We start from the raw sequence: 23,126 nt of genomic DNA on the forward strand, positions 1-23,126 counted from the left end.
ACGGTTCGGCTGATTCGATCGACTACGTACCGTTAAAACTAATCAAATAGGGCTGTCACTGCCGAACTGGACACCGCCTAATCCCACGTTTAGGCCTACTGCCAATTCGATTAACAAAACCAGAGCAATTTTGTATCAATAGTTCGTTATTTGATTCCTGAAAATTGACCGTGGTTTAATATTTGTTGACCATCGCCAACAAAATTCAGTTTATTAGGAAATTACATTCGAAGTTAGTAGGAAGCGCTATACGCTTTCCTAACATTTAAGGTCGCCAGTGCAAAATACTGAAAAAAAACTTGATAAGCAGCATCTGCTTGCAGTTAGAAGTGTGTGAAATGAATAAATAAAGAATTGATTTGTTAACTAATTGGAGTACGAAAGTGGAAAAGGAATAAAGGAAGGATGAAAGTAAGGGCGAGAAGATAGGACAAAAAGAAAAAAGGGGAAAAAATGTTAAGGAAACAAGAAAGAAAAACAGAAAGAAGGATACAAAAGAAAAAAAGCAAAAAGGAAGAAAGGAATAGAAAACGAAAAGGAAAAAACAAAGAAGGAAAATAGAATAGGAAAAACCATTAAAAGTAAGTAAGTAAGTAAGGAAGTAAGTAAGTAAGTAAGTAAGTAAGTAAGTAAGTAAGTAAGTAAGTAAGTAAGTAAGTAAGTAAGCAATGATAAAAATAGTGTAACAAAACAAACGCAATAAAACGGTTTATCCATACTCGTGTCTTCAAATTCCTTCCAAACCAATTGCAACAGGAAATAAAAACCCGCTGCACATCGTTATTGACCATTTGCCAGTTTCGATTTCAATCGATTGGAAATCTAAAGTTTTATATCCCAATTATGGGCAAACTTTCCAGCCCGCGTACCATGAAATCTAGCTCGAACGCACTCAAACAAATTGAAAATTGAAAACCTGGCCACCTTCGCCTGAGTCAGCTGCATTCGGTAGCAACGATTGAGACCGCCATCAGCATTGCTTTCGATTGACCGAACGAGACCGGGCCCGTCTGGCCAACCAACCAAGTAAGCTTCTGTCCGTGCAACCTACAATTTCGCGAACTGCACACAACCGAAACAGAAAGATTCCATTTTCGGTGCAATGCACCGCCGTGTGAGAGCCTAGTGCAGTGATGTGGTGGCTGGCGGCAAAGTAAACAGCCAATGGACATTGGTTAAAAGGACATTCTTACCACACAAGGCATCCATAGGCATCCGTAGCGTTCGGGGGTTACGATGCTCACATTCTTTGTCCCCAACCTCCCGGGATGGTTAAGGAAAATCCGAACGGATATCCGGACTCGTTACCGGAGCCACTGGAAAGCGAACTCCACTGATCAAACATACAATCGATTGGGATGGTATCGAACGGGGTTGCTCGCTAAATTGAAACAATCGTTCGCTGTGTGGTAGCTGTTGCTGTACATTTCCGGTTTTTCATTACCACCGGACCGAACGTAGCTAGCGAAACCGGTCGCCGGTCGGTTTTTTTTGGAGAGCATCGTGCCCCGTAGACTGTATTTATGACAGTTTGGAAACGATTCTACGGGACAATCATTGGAAGCTTTATTTATATTGCTTTGGGAACGATCACAAAACAAAAAGTGGTGTAGAGAACGTATGCTTCTATGTTGGACGGAATTGTTTAACAATAAAACAGTTCCACAAATACGCAGTCGATGCGTTTCTTGCCTTTTCCCTGGTTTTTCTTAATTCATTTTCTAATCACTCAGGAAAAATCAATTATCCTGATTGAAGAACGTTTTTGATTTTAAGAGAACGATTTAGTAGAAGTTATATCAACTAACTTATCAGGCGCTACAACTGATTCGCGATCTTGGCCTGCTGCAACAATCTTCGATACCGCTCACGGTTTAGTGCCGTCGTCTTCCAATCCATTATCCCGGCTTTTCTATTGAATGCATTAACGCCATCACTTCATCTCAGTTTGGGACTCCTCGGTCTGTAGTAAGACCAGTTGGGAACAAGCAACCTTGCTCGTAGCTCAACATGTTGTATGTTGTCGTCGGACCTGACTTTTGACTCCCGATAAGACCCTGCCGCCATAAGCGCTATTTGAAGAGAGACTAAGCAAACCTATCTTCCGAGCTCAGCTCCTTGGCGATTGTAAAGAATTTTCCAACCTGGCACAGCACTGTGGATCTTCAGAATCCTTTTCCCCATAATTCCTAACAACATCTTTTACGAAAGGAACAAGTCGATATTGTGCTATCAAGGAGTAAAATCTGGTAGCCGATTTTCAACACCTTAATACCCAAATATTCTTAGAACCTCAGCTTATCCTCCTTCGTGGATATTGGGGAGATGATTCCAAAGGGCAGTCCAGTAGTCAACACGGTAGCGTCGCCGATCTCCACACGCCTGTGAACCGGGGTCCAAATCCCGTCTTAGGACTTCCCTATACGCAGGACTGACTATCCAGCTACGGGAAAAATAAAGTCAAGTAAGCCAAAAATAGCAGACCGGACATCTTGAGGTCGTAGTGCTAAGGGAGATTCAAAGATTCCAAAAACAAGAAATCGATTCGCTAATTCACAACACAGAAGCTAATCAATGAGCTTTTTGTCCGAATTCTACTCTGCATTTTTTGTCCGCTTTCAAATAACATCGGTTATTCCTTGTAAACAGAATTTAGATGTTTTTTTTTCGTCTGAAAGCATTCGAAGGCGTGTTTTATTTAATAAATTTTAATAAAGCAATAAATAACCACAAAACCATGCAAACTTTTTCGTCAGCATAAACAAACTTTAAAAGCTCACGAGCGTTACGAACTGTCACTTCCCTACCGTTACGTACGCAACTGTCAAACGCGAACTGACAGCACCAACCTGCCCTTCTACAAAGTTCTTGCGTACCACCACACAAACAACAACAGAAAACAACTTCTCCTTTAATAACAGCTCTGGAATTAATCGCTGCGTTTGTTATTTAATCGCAAACTCTCGAATCAGCAGGGTCTTTCCACTTCGGACGTTGCATTTCGACACAAGTGCATCTTGCAGGGTAAGCTTCGTTGCAGATTTTAGCAAAGCATCACCCCACACCCCACACGGCATCGATCCTCTAGCGTTGTGCAAAACAAGTTCTGACCTTCGCGATCACGAGATAACCACCAGGAAACCAGTGTATGTGTGTAGAATTAGGGCGTAAATGCGCGTTTAACCACATCGCTTTATCACACTCTCCGATATGTGCGTCACAAGTTGGTGCAGTCGGGAAACAAAGAACTGCACGATCATTTCCTTCCGCGATCCGTGCGTGTGAATCATCGTGTGTGTGTGTGCACGCCTAGGGGGCGTTTTGTGCTGATCGTGTTGTGCTTTCTTGTTCCAGATTCATTATCATATCGAAGGTGGTGTAGCCAACCAAACGCTCCATCATGACGATTCCGACGGTTTCGTACAAGCAATTTGGTGATGATATTGCCCGTCCGGTGGCACCGGTTGGCACCAAACGATGGATCGTCCTGTACATAATGGTCACGGCAGTACTGCTAACCTCTCTCGCCTGCTGGAACAATCTGTCCGGAGGAACGTTGGTAGAAATCTTTCAAGACGATGGCAAAGATGAACCTCCATCCCACACGGAGTACGCCAAAATGGCCCGCTATCTTGTGCATAAAGCCGGTAAGTCGATGTTCGGTGATCGATCACGATTATCTGCTTTTTTTCAATTATTTCCATTTTAAACATGATTTTTTTTTCTTCTTTGCTTTCACATCTTCCTCAGAATGGGTTTCGATGGGTTCGCTGTCGACGGTGGACGCCATCAAGGGTTTCCCGATGGTAAACATAATTTCGGTTGCGGACAGTGCGCGAGGCGAAAAGTCTACCGGTGTGCTGTACTTCTACCTGACCATGCTCGACTACACGGCCCAGGATCTGCACAAAGACAACCGGCTCACGGTGATGCTGACGCTCGACCAGGACAAGTACTGTACAAACAACGGTATCGATCCAATGGAACCGACCTGCGCCCGTATCATGATCTCGGGCCGTGCGGACAAACTCGAGAACGGTACCGCGGAGTATGAATTCGGTTCGAAGGCCATGTTCAGCCGCCATCCGGCAGCCCAAAATTGGATTAAAAGTAAGTTCGGTCAGACAGGTTCAAGTGTTGGAATGTTTCCAACGCTGTTGCTCTATCGATGGATGTTTCCAACCGAAGGCGCGGAACGTTATCTGTTTTGCACAACACTAATCCCTACTTAAACACTTGTATCATCGCGTTTCAGCCGATGGCCACAACTTTTTCCTCTGCAAGCTGAACATCACGCAAATCGCGGTACTTGACTTTTACGGTGGTCCACACTACGTTACCGTGGAAGATTACATGGCCGCCGCTCCCGATAAGCGCAGCGTTGCCGCCGACGACAACAGCAACGAACGCCCAATTCCGCCCCGTTTTTCAACATCCACCCCGACCTATTGAGAATATCTCGTGATTGCGAAAGGTGTTGCTGTTAATGAAGAATAGCGATTATGATGCACGGCTGTCCGTGTTGTGGTTGATAGAAAAGAATTAAGAGATAAAGAGCGAGAGAGAGAGAATTGGCAGACTGTCTTAGCAAAAAAAGCCCACAATCAGCCCAGCGAAAGGTCGAATGCACAAAGAATGCATTTCAGCATAGCTGTGCACCTTTCGGCAGCACTTTCCACACGAGATAACGCGTGACGATCTCGCTCGCATGCATTGAAAACGAAAGCAAAGCAAATCGTTTGTGATAATGATTATTATTTCAGCAACAGAACAGCGTGAGGATAGTTAGTTAGGAAGGAAGCGGGATGAAATTTTAACAACAAGTTTTATACATACAGATATTTACAATCGAGTGAATAAAAGGACATATCTGGTTGCAGATTTTCTAATATTTTACATAAAACAAACGGTGGGATTGTTTTTTTCTTTAAATTTTAGGAAATTCTATGGCGGCTGGGTCAGGTCAGGAAAATCAAATACGCTGTGAAAAATATTCGATTTTTTGAAAGAATATTTATCATGCTCAATATCACTCACGATGCTGTTTTAAAATAAAATTTAGAACGATTTTTCTCAAAACATTTCGAAAGTCGTGCAAACACTACTTAACGAACAATTTTTCCTTCGTTCTGGCAACACTGCTATCCATCCATCGAGACTTTCGTTCAATTTTGACAGTTCTATTGCGCGGGTATTTTGCTTCCATTTCGAACAAAAAAAATCAAAACAAAACATCACAAGTGAATTGCGCGGCCAATAGCCGTTGTATCTCTGCCGCACGAACAATCCGAGGGAAAAACAATGTTCGCGAACAAACCGAAACAACCCAAACCGGACGAAGGGGACGCCGTCGAAGAACCGGACCCGGAACACCTGCAGGCACTGTCCGCCAGCTTTGGCCACACCGCATTCCGTCCGATGCAGTGGCGCATTATCCGTTCCATCATCGTCCAGCGCCGAGACAATTGCGCCATAATGGCCACGGGGTACGGCAAATCGCTCACCTACCAATACCCGTCTGTCTACCTAAATCGGCTCACATTCGTCGTATCACCGCTGATCAGCTTGATGCAGGATCAGGTACTGTCCCTGAATCTGTGCAACATTCCCGCCTGTCTACTCGGGACGGCCCAGCGACAAAATCCGGTTCCGGACATAAAGGCAGGCCAGTATCGTGTCGTCTATCTCACACCCGAGTACATAACGTCTGATTCCGGGCAGGCATTGCTAAAATCGGTCGCCGAACAGCTCGCCCTAATCGCCATCGATGAGGCACACTGTGTGAGCAAGTGGGGACACGATTTCCGACCCGCCTACCGTAACCTGGGCTCGATCCGCGAGCTTTGCCCCCGCGTGCCAATACTGGCCGTTACCGCTACAGCAACACCCAAGGTGCGGGACGATATCGTAAAGTGCTTGAAGCTGGTTCGGCCCCAAATTCTCTGCACCGGCTTCGATCGACCGAACCTGGAGTTTATCGTGAGATCTAAAGGCAATTTAGGACCACTGCATGACATACGACCGCTGCTGGCAGAGAACCGGGAGGGAAGCACCATCATCTACTGCTTGACGCGCAAGCAGACGGACGAAATCGTTGCGCTACTGCAGGGCAAACGCATCGAGTGCGAAGCGTACCACGGTGGCATATCGCTCGGACAGCGCAAACGCGTGCTGGAAAACTTTGTGAACGATCACGTGCGCATCATGGTGGCAACGATTGCGTTCGGCATGGGAATCGATAAGCCGGACGTACGGCTGGTCATACACTACGGTGCGTCGAAGGATCTGGAAAGCTACTACCAGGAGGCGGGCCGTGCCGGTCGCGACGGCCAACCGGCCCGGTGCATTATGTTCTGGAGCCAGGGCGACTTTAAGACGCATGAATTTCTGCGCGCCGAACAATCGAACACGCTGAAAGCGAACCAAGAGCAGCTGGCACGCAAGATGGCCGAGTACGTGGAGCTCCGGGACTGTCGGCGCCGCTTCATACTGGCCTATTTCGAGGGCGTACTGACGGCGGTGGACAAAGGCGAGGAGAAGCAGGCAACGGCGGTAGCGAAACGATGCTGTGATAACTGTACGCGGGGCGGTGTGGCAAAGGATTGCGAGCGGTACGAGGGTTTGGATGCGGAAGGCCGATACAATTTTGGCCCCGATGCGGATGCGTTGCTCCGGGCGATGGGCGCGTTCCACGGTAGGGTAAATCTAGGCATGCCGATCCTGCTGCTGCGAGGGTCGAAGAACAAGAAGCTACACGAACGATTCTACAGCCATGCACTGTTCGGGAAGGGTAAGCACAGGGATGAGGAGTGGTGGAAGGCACTCGGCGCACTGCTCGACCGGGAAGGCTATCTGAGCAAAACGACTGTCGCGAACCAGTACAACAGATTTGCCCAAGCCGTCTACTTCCAGGTTACACCCACCGGACAGCGGTGGCTCGATGGGAGCGACCAGAAGGACCGCCAGCTGTTGATCAAACCCACCACGACCATGTTTAAATCGCTCAAGGTGATCAAACCCGCCTCGCTGTACGAGAAAACGCAGCTGCCGGTGGCGGTACGGACCAGCAAACAGCAGGACGTTACGCACGAGCTGGTCAAATCGTTGCTTAAAAAGCGTGCCGAACTGGCCACCACGTTCGAGTGTATGCCGTACATGATCGCTTCGAACGTAGCGCTCCATCAGCTTGCCACCCGGAAACCGCTGAACGAGCAGGAGATGAAAGACGCCCAGCTGGATGGATTTTCCGACGCAAAGCTGCAAAAGTTTGGACGAGAGTTTTTGGTTTGCATCCAGCAGCAGCTTAATCTGCTGCCCGATCTTCCCCCATCATCCAGCCAACCGTCGGCCCAGTACGAACAGCTTACGGCAACGAAATCGACCAGCTATTCGCTGTGGCGCGATGCAAACAAATCGATCGCCGAGATCGCTACCACTCGGAGCCTGAAGGAGGCCACCATCATCGAACATTTGTGTGACGCTATCCGGGCGGGACTACCGTTCGAGGAGCGGGATCTTACCCGGTTAGGTGTGGCGCCGGATGTGTACGCAGCGATAGCGTCCCGTTTGCCCGCAAACTTGGACGAATCGTGTACGCTGACGTCCATCAAGGATCGATGCCCGCCGGAGATAACGTTCAACCAGGTGAAGGTTGTGCTTGTCTGGGAGCGGCAACGGCGGGCCAACGCGAAGAAGAACCGTGTTGCGGAGGAATCGATTCCGAAAGACCCGGTGAAGGATGCTACCGATAGCTTGCTGAACGACATGCTCTCCGATGACGATGAGGATTTGTTTATGAGCACAGGACAGGAAAAGCGAGCTAGTGCGACCGGTCCGGATGAAGGTAGTGGAGCGACAAGGGCAACCGAACAGACCACCGAACCGCAGCACAACACCAGTGCCATAGATGATATGCTGAACGACGACGATGACGATATGCTTGACTTTGCCGAGCTCGACCGTCTCGAGGCGTCGATGGTGGATGACATTCCGTGCTCATCATCGCCACCACCACCACCCCATTCCCCATCGCTTCTTGAGCTACCACGTGGTGCAGCGCAATCGGACCAGCCTGTTAAAATCGCCGGCCCATTGCAAGGAAATGTCGACATACCTGCACCAAAAGCTGCCCCCAAACCTCGTACCGTTAGCTCGAAGCGTATCATCTACGAAGACGATGAGGAGGAGGATGATGATAGCGATAAAGAGGATAAGGATGCTAATCGACTGTTTACCTTCCGGTTGCCGAAACGAAAATCATGAAGACATAATGATGCTGCTGGCTGGTCTGTCTGAGATTGGGCACTCCCTTGGGTCCAACTCTCTTGAGGGTGAGGAAAGATAATAAATCAGATTCGTTTAACTATTTCCTGTCCGGAGGGTTTTTTTTTTGTTGGTTCGATCCCGCACAGACACATATTACCGAATGTCCGAATACAAAGTATCCATTTGAATGAGAAGAAACGCACGCAATCAGTGAGACAATTCTGGTCAAACATTGCTGGGGGCGTGTGTGTGTGTGTGTATCAAACGGCGAGGTACTCGAGAGGTTCTTAATGTTGATTGATATACAAAAGGGAAGCAATTGATGGTGGTTTGCGTAGCATTTCCCGTTCACCGGATGTGAGATTCAATTTAAACGACGTTGAGCGTAACGGTCGTATTGAAGAAAAGACTAACCATGGACGGCGATCAAAATAAAAGTACAACGGATAACTCGATTTTTACGTTTAAAAGGCATTCTTCAAAGATATTGCCACCTGGAGTGCCAGGGTCCATTTTGAAGAGAGTTGAGACCTTAGCCAGAGTGTCGAAAATGGCTCGAAAAGTCCTCATGTTTTCGACTCTTTTTTAGTCTGAGTTGCACAAAAAATTCTATCGATCGCTTCGGAGATCAGTTGGAAGATCTACGAACGACGACCACTCAGTTTGAGTCACCAGGCTACTAACTGGTTTCCTCGTATATTTCTGTTGCAGAAAAAGCGTCCTACAATATTTTTTAGGAGGCTAAAATCCGGGGGCTTCAGGGCTGGGGTTCTCTAATCCCATCCAGACTGCTTCCCCGTACTTTGGACTGACAATCCAGCTACGGCTAAAATCAAGCCAGAAATGGCGGGCCGAGACCTCTCGAGGTTGTCCGAAGAAGAGAAATCCCGGCCGCTATAAATTTGTTTCGCATTTACCTCCAGAAATGAGAAGATTTTATAACATCCCGAGTAGTTGTAACTGGTCATCAAGATGTGCCTGAACTTGTCCAATATTTTCACTCAGAGAGTAAGACAAATTCAAATGCAATCCCTCGTCCGTTTTGGCCACAGCTGTATATCCTTAAATTCGTTCCATCTTACGAACGCTAGCCACATTCGTCTCGGAAGCATCGTAAGAAGAGCCACTCACAACAGCCCAACTGCAACAGAATCGAATCCAATTTTATGCTCAACCCGCCGGTGGTTATGCTCAATCCCTATATGCTCGTTCTCCCGTACAGCGAGTTCTCTTTCTCTCGCGCGCGCAATACGCACGAGCGCACCCGCTGAGGGTTGGTCGGTCGGCAATTGCGTGTTGAGCGCTCGCATACGGTTAGCGTCGGTCCGCCAGGCAAGTAGCGTCGGAGCAGCTGCACCCAAAGCGCCGAGATAACGTACAGTCGCGGTAGGGCTCGGCTAGCGAGTCTCGGCGGGCTTCTGCTCCAGCCAGTCAGTGTGTTTCATAGTGCCCTCTCGGTGTAGTGACAATGCTAAAGTAAACGCTGGTGCAGTGAATTTAAACTTTGATGTCTCTGTAGCATAAGATTTTGAGTGTTGGGAAGTGGGTCCAACAAAATCAAATGATCGTGCCCGTTCAGTGAGACTTCTTGCTGCCAAGAACCAAAAAAATCAACGTGCGTTACACTATGGGCCGGGAACAGGATCTCGGTGAGCTCGATATGGAGAACCAGCGGAAAGATGTCGAGGAGGACCAGCAGCACCAGCAGCAACAGCAACAGGCTGACGAGTCTCCTGTCCAGCTCAAGAACGGCACCGCGAAACTGACCGTCCAGTCGGCCGGTGATCTTAAGCAAACCATTCTCGATGGTCTGGAGAAAAAGGGCGACCGTGGACTGTGGCTATGGTAAGTGTGACCCATCCCTTGCCTGGCGCCGGCATGACACGGTTCCCTAATTTCGACCGCGTGTTCACCAAACAATACATCTGGCCTATATGTTGCAATCGTACAACATCGTGGGACCATCCGTCGGGATGGTTAAAAATAAATCGCCGACCCTGCACAGTATCAACTGCTGGCCATACAATGTAGGCAGGGAGGAAGAAAACCGAGCCCCCACGCCCGTGGACCAAATCTGACGCACTAGGAAACGCTCTCACTCTCGATCGATATGAAAGCAAGCGGTGGACCTGCGATGGGACGATGCGTAAAAATACCTTTTTTCTCTCCGCCGTGAAGGTCGTCACCATCCTCACTGGTGTGGTTGCGCCCCGAGTCTTTAACGACACGTTCCCGAGACTATGCACGTGCCTGTAGCTGTACCCGGTGGAATGCGAGAAAGCGTTCCCAAAGCCCGAGGGCAAAGGGTGGTCGTGTTCTAGCTTTACTTTCTCCTTCTAGCCACCTGGCCACCGTCCCGCGAGTTCAAATGAGTTCAAAGCGGGGAAAGTCGTGAAGTTGATATGGGGTCGCGTTTGCAATGGCTTCCGTCGAGGCGTCTCTCTTGTTGAGAAGCGAGCCGGGCTTTGAAGTGCAAATCTAATTGAAGTACTCGGAAACAGTCCGGAAAGGGCACTCCGCTACAGTACGGAGCAGGCCAATAAACATTCCACAAGACATTCCTTCGCAAGCTTAGCTTTAAGAGCTTTAACATTACTACTCTGGGGTGTCTGTGATGCAGTTCTAAGATAACAACCGATTCTAGCCGTTAAAGTTTGAGGTTTAAAATTCAAAATTTCACTCCTTTGGTTTGAAGTCTGTATTTTGGAGCGAGTGACCTCACCCTCCTCCGGACAGGAGATAAGCAACATTCCTCTTTACCCCTATCGGGTAAGGTCATCTTATTTGATGATTCCTCGCGCGGTGAAGATTTTCGAGGGACGACACGACGACCCTCGCACATACTATAATCGCAAACGCACTTACGCGCTGGTACGCCAGAAATGGGCTTTGAGAAACGTGCGCCACTGGCTGGAGCTAATAGAATAATTTATATTCTCACCGTAACGCGGTTAGCCACTAATTATCATCCAGGGCCCGGGGAAGGAATTGCGTACCGTACCGCCTCCCGTGTATCACCTCATGGGTTGCGGTGCGCCAGACGCAAAGAATTCGTAAACATTGGCAGGTTTAACAACTGACCTTTGGCTGCGCCGGCCCTATCACGGGCGGGGCCGGTGTGTGCGAGCAGTAATCGGCGTGCAGGTGGTGTTGAGAAGGAAAACAACGCCCGAGCTGTGTGTGTGTGTGTTATCGCCGTGGTGCTGAGTACGCATTACCTAGCCGTGACGCCGTGAGCCGTTCATCTTGAATTCGAATCTGGCACTTAAATCATCCCTACGAGCACAATGGACCGAGCCCGTCCACCAACTCATTCATTCGCTATCTTTCTACGACAGGGACAAAAAGACCTTTTTTATGACGCCCGGGAGCACTGTTATCAATCTAGACAAGACCGCGAGGGCACTGAAATTTAAATAGAAAGGGAGAGAGACAGAGAGAGAGAGAGAGAGAGACAAGGAAGAAGACCGGCAAAAGCGCCGGTCGGGCAAAAAGGATTTGCGTTGATTGCGTGCAAGCGAGTGGCCGGCTCGACCGAATCCGGGCACTCTGCTGAGCCTCTATCGCTTTGAACCGTGGATGGCTTATCGTGCGTTCCGAGTGTCAGCAGGGGCAACTAAGCACCATTTGGACCAAGTGTAGTGGACGGTTGCCGACACACGAGTCATAAATGACCTTACCCGCCGCATCGGTCCACCCTTCCGCTAGTGATGAGCAGTGAGCTCTCCATGGGCGCTCGATACGCGTTCGAATGTCACCTGGTCGCAACTGGTCGATCGGCAACGGGCACGTGCGTGCGTGTTTTGCCAAGGTTGGTGACTTTTTTTTTTGCTCAAATGGAATCGCCAATTTCTGGTGGGGAATACATTAAATCCCTTTTGCCCGAAACTGTGTAACATGCACCGCCAAACGGTTGTAATAAAGTCAAGCGCAACGGCATCGTGGCAGTTTGCATTGAACTGTTGCTTTCCGTCAAGTCACTGCTCACTGTCCGCCATTAGCATGCACGCCCGACGATCGACGATCGCATCATGGTTGCTGCTGAACGAGATACAACGATGAACGTTGATCGAAAACTGTACAGCACGCGCCATAGAGATAATGTTTCCCCGTGTGATACCTTATCTACCAGCTGGGTAATCTTGGCTTTAAAGATACCTGTAATCTGATTAGCTAAAGTGTAATAGAAATAATGTCTTATCTTATCACGGCGAACGCATTATTATACAATACTTCCACTTGAACACTTGGGCATGGCAGATACTATTTCCGTAGCGCACCAAAATGTCTACCACACATGCACCCAAACCGGTGTCATCCAGAACCGTCGGATGGTCGGACGAGGCAAGCATACAGATCAACGGTATGGACCATAGGAGCTAGTTTTCAAAAATGTTATACTAACCTCTGGTGGCAATGAAAATAAAACTACTGCTGATAACGCAATAACCTTAAACTTGCGGTGATTCTACACAGTTCAAGAATTCGGTCCAAAGTCGCGTTAGTAGCAGTTAACACTGATCTGACTTGATCCTCGGGCTTGGGTACTGAATCATTGCCACCTGGAGGATAACTTCGTCTGAGACTTCTTCTTCTCCTTTGGCGCTAGAATCTCGAAAGGTCTCGATCTGCCATCCAGATTTGATCCCTAGTCCTGACGTGAATTTCACCCACTCCGACAGATGCTCTGACGCCCGGATCGAAGATTCACAGCGGCAGAGCCATCAGCCGATAAGGAAGCTGCGTTTTATGGTCGTTCGTAAGCCGATATAGACGAGCGGCAGAAAGCGCGTTACTAGTTCTTCGCCCAGCTATGAAGCTGATACAACAAATCTGCAAACGGAATTCCTTGACTGCGTTTTGTCCATGGGTGCTCCAGATCGATTGGTGCTTTGCCTAGATTGCCAGTTAGGTGAATCGCTAGGACACAAGACATGAGGAATTTAGACCAAAGTTGAACAAGTCGCAGACTATCCTATATCACCAGATCAGACTCTGTATCGATCCGAAGGGCATTAAGAAGCTTTCACCAAGCAGCTCAGCGTATTGTGCCATATGTACAGCTTCCATGCTCTATCCTATCCTATTCCTTTCCAGGGCATTATTCATCCTTTGCCTGACGCCCAACATCCTCAACGGGTTTCACGTGTCGTCCTACGTGTTTCTTGGCCAGCTGCCGAAAAACTACTACTGCATGGTGCCCGAGCTGGTCGGTGCCGGCTGGAGTCACGAGGAAATACGCAACATTACCTCACCAACGTAAGTCTCTGTCCAGCACATCGAACAAGTCGCGCTTGCATTGTACCCAATTGTGTACTTCCGTTTCGTTCTTACAGTGGCAGCACGCGGAACGGTACCTGTACGATCTACACCTGGAACTATGCGCAGCTGAGCGAACTGAACTACAACGATGCGCTCAGCTACACGCAATCCCATCCGCCACCGGCAGAGGTGAACTGTCTCGCCACGGCACCCACCGCCGGTTGGCACATGTTCTACGATCAGCCGGAAGGTGTATCGATCGTACCGGAGTGGGATCTCCTGTGCGAGCGAACGGCACTGCGTTCCACCGTGCAGGTGGCGCTGTCGATCGGCAAGTTTGTCGGTGCCTCCAGCTTCGGTGTCATCTCGGACAAGTACGGTCGCAAGACGAGCTTTTCGATCGCAGCCACACTCTACATCGTGGCCGGCCTGTTGACGACCTTTTCCCCCGTCTACATCCTGCTGCTGCTGGGTCGCATCGGGCTCGGCGCTTCCGCTTCCGGCGTATTTTATCCGGCCTTTGCACTGCGTAAGTACTCCATCACCTTCCAGTCGTACGTTAACGCTCAACGGTTCAAACTGGCGCTGTTCCACCTACAGTGACGGAAAACATTGGAAAACGACACCGATCGTGGATGAGCATTGCGTTCAACTTTTCCTACCCGGTCGGTATGCTCTGCCTAGCGCTGGCCGCCTACCTCATCGGTCCGTGGCGAGATCTTTCGCTCGCCCTCACGGTACCATCCTTCCTGCTCGTGATACACCTCTAGTGAGTAGCGCTACGCGTACGGCGGGTACGTCATCGAGCAGCTAACCGTCCTCGTTACGATATCTCTTCCACAGCTTCCTCGTGGAATCCCCACGCTGGTTGCTGAGCAAAGGCCGGGAACGGAAAGCATACCGGATGGTGTTCGGTCACAGTGCACCCCAGGAGCTGGTGGACAGTGCGACGGTGGCGGAAAAGAATCAGGGCGCGGATGCGGAAGCTGACCCGCCAACCGTACCGTTCGGTACGAGGCTAAAGCAATCGTTCAGCGAGTTTACCAAGCTTTACGGTACGCCGGTGCTATGCCGCCGAGCGCTCATCTGCCACTTTACCTGGTGCATCACTTCGCTGTGCTACTACGTTACCGGTAAGCTGGAGACGGGCTTGTGAAAATTTGACCCAACATAACACGTTCCCACTCCCTCATTGCAGCTCTCAATGCGGACAACTTTGCGGCGAATCGAAACGTGTACGTTGCCACCACCGGCTCGGTGGACATTGTCGCATACATCCTGTCGATGATCGTACTGGCGTACTTTGGCCGGCGCAGTTCCTCGTTCTGCTTCTTCCTGTACGCCGGCATTTGTCTGCTGGTGGTGCTAGCGATACCCCCGACCAATACGACCCTGCTGGTCACGCTCGCCATGCTCGGACGGGTCGGTATCACCGCCGTGTACGCCATCGTAACGCTACACACGGCCGAACTCTTCCCGACCGAGATTCGCAATACGGCACTCGGCATTTGCTCCACCATGGCGCACGTGGGCTCGATCGCTGCACCGTACATTACGGATCTGCTCGGTCGCCTTGCCTGGTGGATACCGACCACAATCTGCGGCTGTTCGGTCCTGCTGGCCGGCGCACTCACCTTGCTACACCCGGAAACGCGTGACGCCGCGCTCAAGGATCACGCCCAGCAGGAACAGCAGCGTCCCGCATCCACCGACGAGGAGATGATGGATGAGAAGGAGGAAAAATCTATTACGGGTAGCTAAGCGCAGGTGGCACCGAACGATTCGGAGGACGGTGCGTGTAAGGGAGACCAGAGCAAGAGACTAACACGTAAGCGGTTAAGCGAGAGCTGAGCAGAGTAGTTTACTTTAAGCTGTACCGATGAGGGAACCGATCGGATAGTTCCGCAGATAGTAGGCAACGTCCGTGTACACGCCCGGTGTGCCCGTTGCGCCACAACCGACACCGTACGATATTACGCCCCGCAGCACAAACTGGGTGGAAAATGGCGCCCGGCAAACGTATCCTCCACCGGAATCACCCTGCAGACGAACGCGAAGGTAAAAAAAAAGTTCACCAGTGTGGATAAAACCCCCCTTCCCTACTCCTTCTTTACCCCCAACTCACCTTACACGCATCGGACCGTCCGATGGCACAAAACATTCCCGAGTCCGGGGGCGGTGCCACCACGGCGCCCATCATTCCAATGCAACTGTCCAGATCGAGCGCTATTACGGTGCCGTAGTGGAGCGTCTGACTGATCGGTCCATCGTACGAATCCGACCCGTACCCGAAGATGTAACACAGCTCGCCGTTCGCGGCCTTGCTGTCATCCGGCAGCCGTAAGGGTGTTTGTGGGTCGGACTCAAACCTGCGGCCAGTCGGTAGTTCTGCTCGCAGCAACGCTATATCACCGACCATCGTTACGCTGCGATAATGGAGAAGATAAATCAAATTAGTGTAAGACAATCACACTCATCGCACCGGACAGTTCACTTACGGGTTGTAGCTGCGCAAAAGGTGTGTCTCGACGATTGGGAAACGGTCGGCGGTGCTGTCGTTCAGCTGGTGCCCACCTATCTGGGCGAACATTTGTGTAAGATTTCCCTTTCTGCTGTGGAAGCCAATGGAGATGATGCCGGGGGGGGTGGAAAAGTGCGTGGTAAATTAGCAAACTGTACGACTACCGCTTGTGGAGTACTGGTACGGTGGATATTAAATGATATTGTACAATAATCCCGATTGTACCGGGTAAACGAATCCGGTAGGATAATGAAGAATACTGCTGAAAACTATTTTGTAATTTTCATATTTAGTCGTGCCTATTTTACACCGATGGGACGTAAGCACTCAATAATATAATTATTCAATGTAAGAGTATTTCTCAACTGTCTTGCTTTTGTGTATCCTATCCGAAACCTTGCTAGCGAATAGCGTATGCAGTTACCACAACGGAACAATTTTAAGGTTTTACGATGTTAAGGAAACCCTAAATTGTTGTAAGACTCTATCTTACTTACTTACTTACTAATCAGGCGCTACAACCGCTTCGCGGTCTTGGCCTGCTGCAACAATCCTTGATACCGCTCACGGTTTAGCGCCAAAATGGCAAATATCCGATGAATCGATTACAAAGCAATTAGTTAACTGCTCTTCCGGGTCTCAACAGTACTGCAGATTAGGCTAACAATTGTGAGAGCCAAGAATAAAGAAGGCCGACACAAAAAGTTGATGACATTCCTCCTTAATGTGGCACTCGAATCATCGAGTTACGAAACGAAACACTCTGGAGCGACGATACGCGCAGACGCATAGGTTCGCACTCGCGCAGTAACCCCCGTGCACTTTGGAACTTTGTCAATGCCAAGCGGAAACCCCCTGGCTATCCTAGCTTTCCATCAGCTTCAACGGACATTCTGGTAAGACACCATCAGCAGTCTGTGATATCTTTGCCTCACGTTTCGCCGTCCACCGGTACGTCCATCCGGAAGTGAATGAGGCGAGGCAAATTTATGACGCATTATCACACACACACACACACACACCACAAGACGCCATGACTCTTCGCGCTTGCCGATCTTTGATGTGTCTTCAGTTCTAAAAGCTATTGACCGTCTCAAGCCATCGTTTGATCCAGGGCCGGACACGATTCCGCCTTCTAACCCGGTGGTAGATGCGACAGCGACGCCGGTCTTCACACGGCAGGACCGAAGTTCAAGTCTCATCTGGGCCGTTCCCCCATAGTGAGGACTGACTATCCAACTAGGAGATAACAATAAGTCTAGTAAGCCAGAAATGCCAGGCATGACCTAAGAGGTCGTTAGGCCAAGAAAGCAGAAGATCCTGAAGCGAAGTCCTGGTCTCGATTTTTCGTGACTCGTTTCTCCTGGGCACCTATCCTGCTAGCTGGAAAGCCACGTAGTTAGTTCCAGTGCACGAAAAGGGAGACAAATCCAGTGCTTGCAATTACCGCAGCGTATTACATCGCCTGCGTTGAGGGTTTCGAGCTTGTTGTGTACGAACGACTTCTCGCTGCTGCCTCCAATCACCTCAACCTCCACAAACTCCGGGTTGAATTTGTCAGCCTATGCCACAGGACCATCCACTCCGGCCTCCAGGTGGACGCGGTATATACGTACATCAAAGCTGCCTTTGATAGTGTCCCGCAATCCTTGCTGCTAATCAAGCTCCAGGTGTTGGGTACTCCATCCCAACTGTTGTCTTGGATGCGTTCATATCTCACCGGCCGATCGTACCGCGGGAAAATGGCCGCCCCATATGTTGCGTTGCAGCCCTGCTTCTTCAGGGGTGCCTCAAGGGAGCAACCTCGGACCACTGCTGTTCGTCATTTTCATCGATGACGTAACTAGGGTGCTCCCCTACTGTTGAAGCGAAGCTATCCCTGTCAGTCCGACCAACTCCGCCTTCAAGCTACACTCTGTGCATTCCAGTCCTGGTGTTCAGAGAATAGTCTTGAATTGTGCGTAGAGAAGTGTGTTGCCGTAACGTTCACGCGCGGCGGTCCGGTGTCCGTGGGGACAGCGGCGCCGGTCTTCACACGGCAGGGTCGGCGTCCAAATCCCATCCAGACCGCCTCGCCGTACGTAAGGCTGACTACTTTGCTACGGGCAGAATCAAGTCACAGAAAGCTAGATATCGCAGGCCGAGACCTCTCAAGGTTGTAGTGCCAAGAAAGAAGAAGAAGAATGTTCACGAGAAAGCGCTGTCCTCTGGTGTACGACTACCCCTGACTGGAAAAGCTGTGTCAGAGAGTTAGGTGTGCTCCTCGATGAGAAGCTGAGTTTCCACGAACAGCTCGAACTCGTCGTCACCAAGGGCAACCAGCTGAGATGAGGTTGCTTAAGCAACTTGCTCGCGACTTCACGGACCCGGTCTCCATCAAGACGCTCTACTGCTCCTTGGTTCGACCGATGATGGAGTATGCCTCCATTGTATGGTGGCCATCTGCTACTGGCCGGATCTTTCCATCGGATCGGATGGACGAATTCAGCCCAAATTCACCCGGTTCGCTTTGCGCTACTGGAGAGTTCAAGTGGACTACGATGCTCGCTGTGCGCTTTGGGCATCAAGTTTTGGGCAGCGAAACCGCAACACCCAGCGATTATTTGGACTACCGGATCGACACCCCAACACTACACTTCTGGGCTCAACTTATACGTCTCGTTACGATACTATAACTGTATAAGTAATCGTTACCAACCGGACACGCCTCGCACTGCGCTTTTAAATTGTATTTCAACCGTCCCATCTTATAACTGTTAAGTGTCTTAGCAATTAGGCTTCAAAAGGGGGCCCTGCGTGGCCCGTAATAGCAACAATAAACGTGTGTTTCATTACCATCCAACATAAAGCTATCCTTTGTATATTACCTTCGTTGCTTAAAGTGAACTTCAACTAACGGCGTCACAGCAGATGCTCCCGTAGCAAACAAGAAGAGCAAAAACATACTTACACGGATACAATGCAGTGTGCCGCCGTCAAGATCCAACCGTCGCCCAGATGCGTTCCGCCACAGAAATGTGTCCGCCTTTCGTCCGCTAGCTGCAGCGATACCGCAAACGGAAACATCAGCTTCCCATCACGATCGGGTTCACCGCGTACAATGGCACCGGTAGGCTGCAACGACACTAGGCCTGCCAGCAGTAGCACCGGAAGCATCACACACGATGCCATCCTTCAACGCGCACTGTCGCTTTAGTATCGCAAACGCTTCGATCGGCAATGGCAAGCAAATCGAACACACATATTCCTTCCCCTTTTCGAAGTTCAGTAGCGAATGTTTTCTTTATTTTAAACTTTTCCCCCAAAGCGCTGGTAGTAGGAATGGTTCTGAACCATCGCTGGAAACGGCTGTGTCAATAGTATCACCTTCTTACACGGGGTAGAGGGGGTGAGTATATAAAACGTGCGCTTCGCGTTTGGAAGCACTGTTGCTGTTGCGTCAGTACTGCTTTCCAGCTCTAACACACATGGCAAAAGGCTAACAACTCCGTTGTCATTCGTAAGGTGCATTTAATATCTAGCATTACCACCCTCCTAGCAGCGGCAAAAGTAATACGTAAAAAATAACGAAACGATGCAGACATGATTCGAGCATGTTGCTAAACGCTTGAGAGCCAAAGTGAAGTGAAATGAGTATGCTTAAACTATGAAAAGAAAACGTAGAAAAATGTTATGCCACAGCAAGGCATGGCGCAGTTGAAGGAGATTGCGATCGAAACGGATCAATTAATGGAATGGATCGTCACGTGCATCGTCTCACCGTCGTCGTCCGTGTTCTGGTAAACCTTAGCGATCAGTGTCTTTCCTCGCAGCGAATCATTGTTTTCCTCTTTGGCCAGCTCACCCAACGCTTCAAGATCTGAAAAACGGAGAGAATAAAAAAAAAGGAGCAAATAGGAGTAATTATCACTTCCCCGTGGCGCACCACCAGTAAACACTCACTGTCAACAATACATTCGCTGACGAAGATTTTGCGTGTCAATCCGGCAGGATATCGGCGACAATTGGGCTTCTCTTCCAGGGCCCGAATGATGCCGAGATCGAGCAGATAGTACAGCGCCTCTTCTCCGACACCGGCCAACAGCGCCCGGCACCAGCAACCGTCAAAATGGACCAGAAACACTTCATTTTCCCCCGTCGGCTGATACGGATGCGGATCCTTATTTCCACACTGGTCGCATTCGTTCATCATTTTGGCAAATTCCAAGCTGTCCGACTTGAGCACTACGGACAGTTGGTTGGAAACGTTCAGATCGGACGCTTCCACTACCAACAGCTGAACGTCTTCACCCAGCGGTAGGTCATGTTCTGTGAACTGCAATGAAATTAACATGGTTTTTGGGGGAAAAAAAAGGTTAGCAGGAGCGCTTCGTACACTACACTACTCCGTCAGCAAGACACGCCACAGCCCGTTCACTCACATCTTCGCCGGTAACGGGAACGTACGAAGTGGGTGGATCCAAACTGGGTTGCTTTTCGTTGTCCGTTGCTTTTGCTGACGGTGCTGCTGCGCCACTTTCCTTCTCGGTTTCCTTTTTGGCAAGTTCCTTCAGCGTTTCGCTCAACAGATACAGCTCCTGCACGTGGCGCATTTCAACCGTCGTGATCGGTTTTTCATTATCCACCTTCACCAGCTCAAAATCTTCCATCTCTAGCAACTCCTCCAGGTGCTGTTTCACCAGCGGCGAAAAATCGGCCACGCCTTCTATCATAACCGGGTGGGTGTAGCACGTGCTGTACTGTATCTCCCTATCCGGTATCTCCTTCATTTGATTCCATTCGACCGTTTGCGTGTTACCAAAGTCGGGATAAAACACGGACGCCATCGGCCCATCGACTGCCTTTACCACCGCCCGGTAATGGTCACCATCGAACGGTGCAAACACCACATCGCAGGGCTTCGGTGCGTCCGCCAGGAACTGCTGCACGCCACGCGCACATTCGACCGAGCGCTTGATCAGGTCAAGGTACCGGTTCGGTTGACCGTTCGCTTCCTGGCCACTGCGATACACGAACAGCACGTTGTCGGCGACGTACGAGATTTTCACGCACTCGCCCGCGGGCGGAAATGTGCTGTACTGGATCGTACGCTTCGCCGGACCTGTCGCCTTCTGTTGCGCTCGCTTCGTCAGCTTGGACACATTTTCCTTTGTGACAGTGATTGCTTCGATCTTGGAGGTGGATGTTTCGGGCTTTGCAGTAGCAGCAGCGATGTTCTGTTTCGACGTGGAAGCTTCCTGGTGACGCTTTAGAGCCAAATTCTTTAGCACGTTGGTCGGTACGCTACAGACCGGCGTTACGTTGTCCAAGGCTCTGTCCCGGTTCTGCTTTGGTTCGGTGGTTGGTTTGGACGGGCTTTTTTCGACCTCCTTGGCAGGTCGATTCTGCTGCCATTCAGGTTGCTTGTTTAATACATTCTGCTTCGTGTGGTTGTTATTGGTGCCGTGCGTTTGCATCATTGATGGTGGAGCGAACGGCATCGAATGTGCTTCATTCGGCACGTAACCATTATGGATCCGGACCAAGCGCCTGAAACGGTATCGCGTTCGTATGACATTAACTAGGTTAGGTTAGGAAAAAGGGCGCGCAACTTACGGCAAGCATTGGACTATGTGCCCGGGCCAGTCGGCCCTTTGGCAAGGTTCTCCGCAGTAGAACGCACCGCACACAAAACATTGGAATGAGGCGCCACCCTTTCGACAGCTAGTGCACGCGTTAAACATGCCCAGCATCAACGGTATCGGTTCGATCAGGCCACCACCGATTCCTGCGGCGCTACTGTTAGCCGGGGCTCTATGCTGCGCATTTCTATCCGATAAGCCCGATCCGGAACCGTTCATATCCGGAAGCTGCAATGATGTGCGGAAGACAACTTCTACATTATCTGAATCGGATCGGAAGACACTGGGTACGCCCATAAAACCTCCACAACTCTCTTACCTTTTTCTCCGGAACTTTCTTTGGCTTTATGTCCCATTTCTCCATCTCTTCCACTCGGCTCACATTCTCGTTCATTGCCAAGCTACGCTTCGCCTTTTCTGCATCCCTGCAAACAGAAAGAACAGAAAGCATTGCCGTATCACCGCGAACATTACAGCGCACCCGTACCCACGCCAAACCGAGGCGAACCCTCGTGCGTTGCTTACCTGGCGCTCTTGTACTTGATGAAAACTTCCTTGGGCTTTTTGTGGTCGATGAACAGCTGGTACAGCATGCCAAACCGTTTGGCCTCGGTCCGCACATCCCATTTGTCGTCGCGAATTATCACCTTAAAGAACGTACCGTCCATTCTGCACATGCACCGCGGGTTTCCTTACGCATCAAATTCTCAAGAAGCCGGCAATCTTTGACCAGCGAACTTCCCAACAGTAAGCACCGACCGTTCAAACGTCACACGGCCACGGATAATCCGTATTCCACGCAGCAGTGTATGGTGACAGTCTGGGCAACAGTGTGTCAAACACAACGCGGGACAGAACAATTCGAACCGTTTGGGCAACGTTGGATTAAAAAAGAAAAATAATAAAAGTAACGAAGCACTATTTCTATATTAATTGGTTTGAGTAGTACTGTATGCATTATCATATTACAAACAAACACATAATTATGTAAATTAGAACAAAACTACCAACAACAAACAGGGTAACCGAAATGTTTATAATTTTAGACGATTGTTTTGGGTTCGTTGTGAATTTGATTTTGTTTTGCCGTTGGATACAAACTACATATTTTGCTCATGATTCTTCTTTGCATTTTACATTGCAATTGTTCTATATAAAAAAAAAACATTGAAATTTCAAGCGTCCGCCAAGTTTTCACAGATTCCCCAACTTCTCCAAGATGTTTGATCCGTTACTACCCAAAAAGTCAGAAATAATGAAATCGAACTATCGTGCTGCTTGAGGGCTGCTTAAAGAAAAAACGTACCACCGCCGAACTTTGAGGCAAGTTAAAAAGACCGTGGAACTTGATGGAACTATAAGGCTTTTCTACTTGCACTTGGCACTCGATGGAACTATCAGGCTTATTTTATAAACCATGCATAGTGTCCATCCGAACTATGCGGCTTATTAAGAAG

The 23,126-nt window shown here is 49.6% G+C and overlaps 5 protein-coding genes across 7 annotated transcripts; 3 read left to right on the plus strand and 2 right to left on the minus strand.

Moving 5' to 3' along the window:
• Positions 1–2,831: 2,831 nt before the first annotated feature.
• On the plus strand, positions 2,832–4,881 carry LOC118502733 (protein CREG1-like). Of its 2 annotated transcripts, none has more exons than XM_036035294.1 (4): positions 2,832–3,024; positions 3,355–3,647; positions 3,751–4,110; positions 4,256–4,881. In XM_036035294.1, the coding sequence occupies exons 2-4, from the start codon at positions 3,401–3,403 to the stop codon at positions 4,450–4,452; spliced, it is 804 nt and encodes a 267-aa protein (XP_035891187.1). In that variant the 5' UTR covers positions 2,832–3,024; positions 3,355–3,400; the 3' UTR covers positions 4,453–4,881. The 2 variants fall into 2 exon arrangements, with proteins under 2 accessions (XP_035891187.1, XP_035891188.1); XM_036035295.1 differs by having other exon boundaries at positions 2,895–3,146.
• Positions 4,882–4,900: 19 nt separating this feature from the next.
• On the plus strand, positions 4,901–8,374 carry LOC118502686 (Werner syndrome ATP-dependent helicase-like). The gene has a single exon (XM_036035199.1). The coding sequence runs from the start codon at positions 5,302–5,304 to the stop codon at positions 8,260–8,262; it is 2,961 nt and encodes a 986-aa protein (XP_035891092.1). The 5' UTR covers positions 4,901–5,301; the 3' UTR covers positions 8,263–8,374.
• A 1,182-nt stretch (positions 8,375–9,556) lies between these two features.
• Positions 9,557–16,405, plus strand: LOC118502705 (organic cation transporter protein-like). The gene is made up of 6 exons (XM_036035249.1): positions 9,557–10,110; positions 13,363–13,524; positions 13,602–14,056; positions 14,128–14,296; positions 14,371–14,660; positions 14,726–16,405. The coding sequence occupies exons 1-6, from the start codon at positions 9,893–9,895 to the stop codon at positions 15,286–15,288; spliced, it is 1,857 nt and encodes a 618-aa protein (XP_035891142.1). The 5' UTR covers positions 9,557–9,892; the 3' UTR covers positions 15,289–16,405.
• Positions 15,364–19,345, minus strand: LOC118502731 (transmembrane protease serine 9-like). 2 transcript variants are annotated; one of them, XM_036035292.1, is made up of 4 exons: positions 18,999–19,345; positions 16,026–16,139; positions 15,653–15,953; positions 15,364–15,567 (listed from the first exon to the last, which is right to left on the minus strand). In XM_036035292.1, the coding sequence occupies exons 1-4, from the start codon at positions 19,217–19,219 to the stop codon at positions 15,394–15,396; spliced, it is 810 nt and encodes a 269-aa protein (XP_035891185.1). In that variant the 5' UTR covers positions 19,220–19,345; the 3' UTR covers positions 15,364–15,393. The 2 variants fall into 2 exon arrangements, with proteins under 2 accessions (XP_035891185.1, XP_035891186.1); XM_036035293.1 differs by having other exon boundaries at positions 16,026–16,136; positions 18,999–19,248.
• On the minus strand, positions 19,303–22,454 carry LOC118502701. Its single transcript, XM_036035235.1, has 6 exons — positions 22,195–22,454; positions 21,989–22,094; positions 21,644–21,897; positions 20,470–21,577; positions 19,991–20,363; positions 19,303–19,907 (listed from the first exon to the last, which is right to left on the minus strand). The coding sequence occupies exons 1-6, from the start codon at positions 22,344–22,346 to the stop codon at positions 19,771–19,773; spliced, it is 2,130 nt and encodes a 709-aa protein (XP_035891128.1). The 5' UTR covers positions 22,347–22,454; the 3' UTR covers positions 19,303–19,770.
• Between the last annotated feature and the right edge of the window lie 672 nt (positions 22,455–23,126).

Source organism: Anopheles stephensi, chromosome 2 (assembly GCF_013141755.1).
Source record: "Anopheles stephensi strain Indian chromosome 2, UCI_ANSTEP_V1.0, whole genome shotgun sequence".
NCBI lineage: Eukaryota > Metazoa > Arthropoda > Insecta > Diptera > Culicidae > Anopheles > Anopheles stephensi.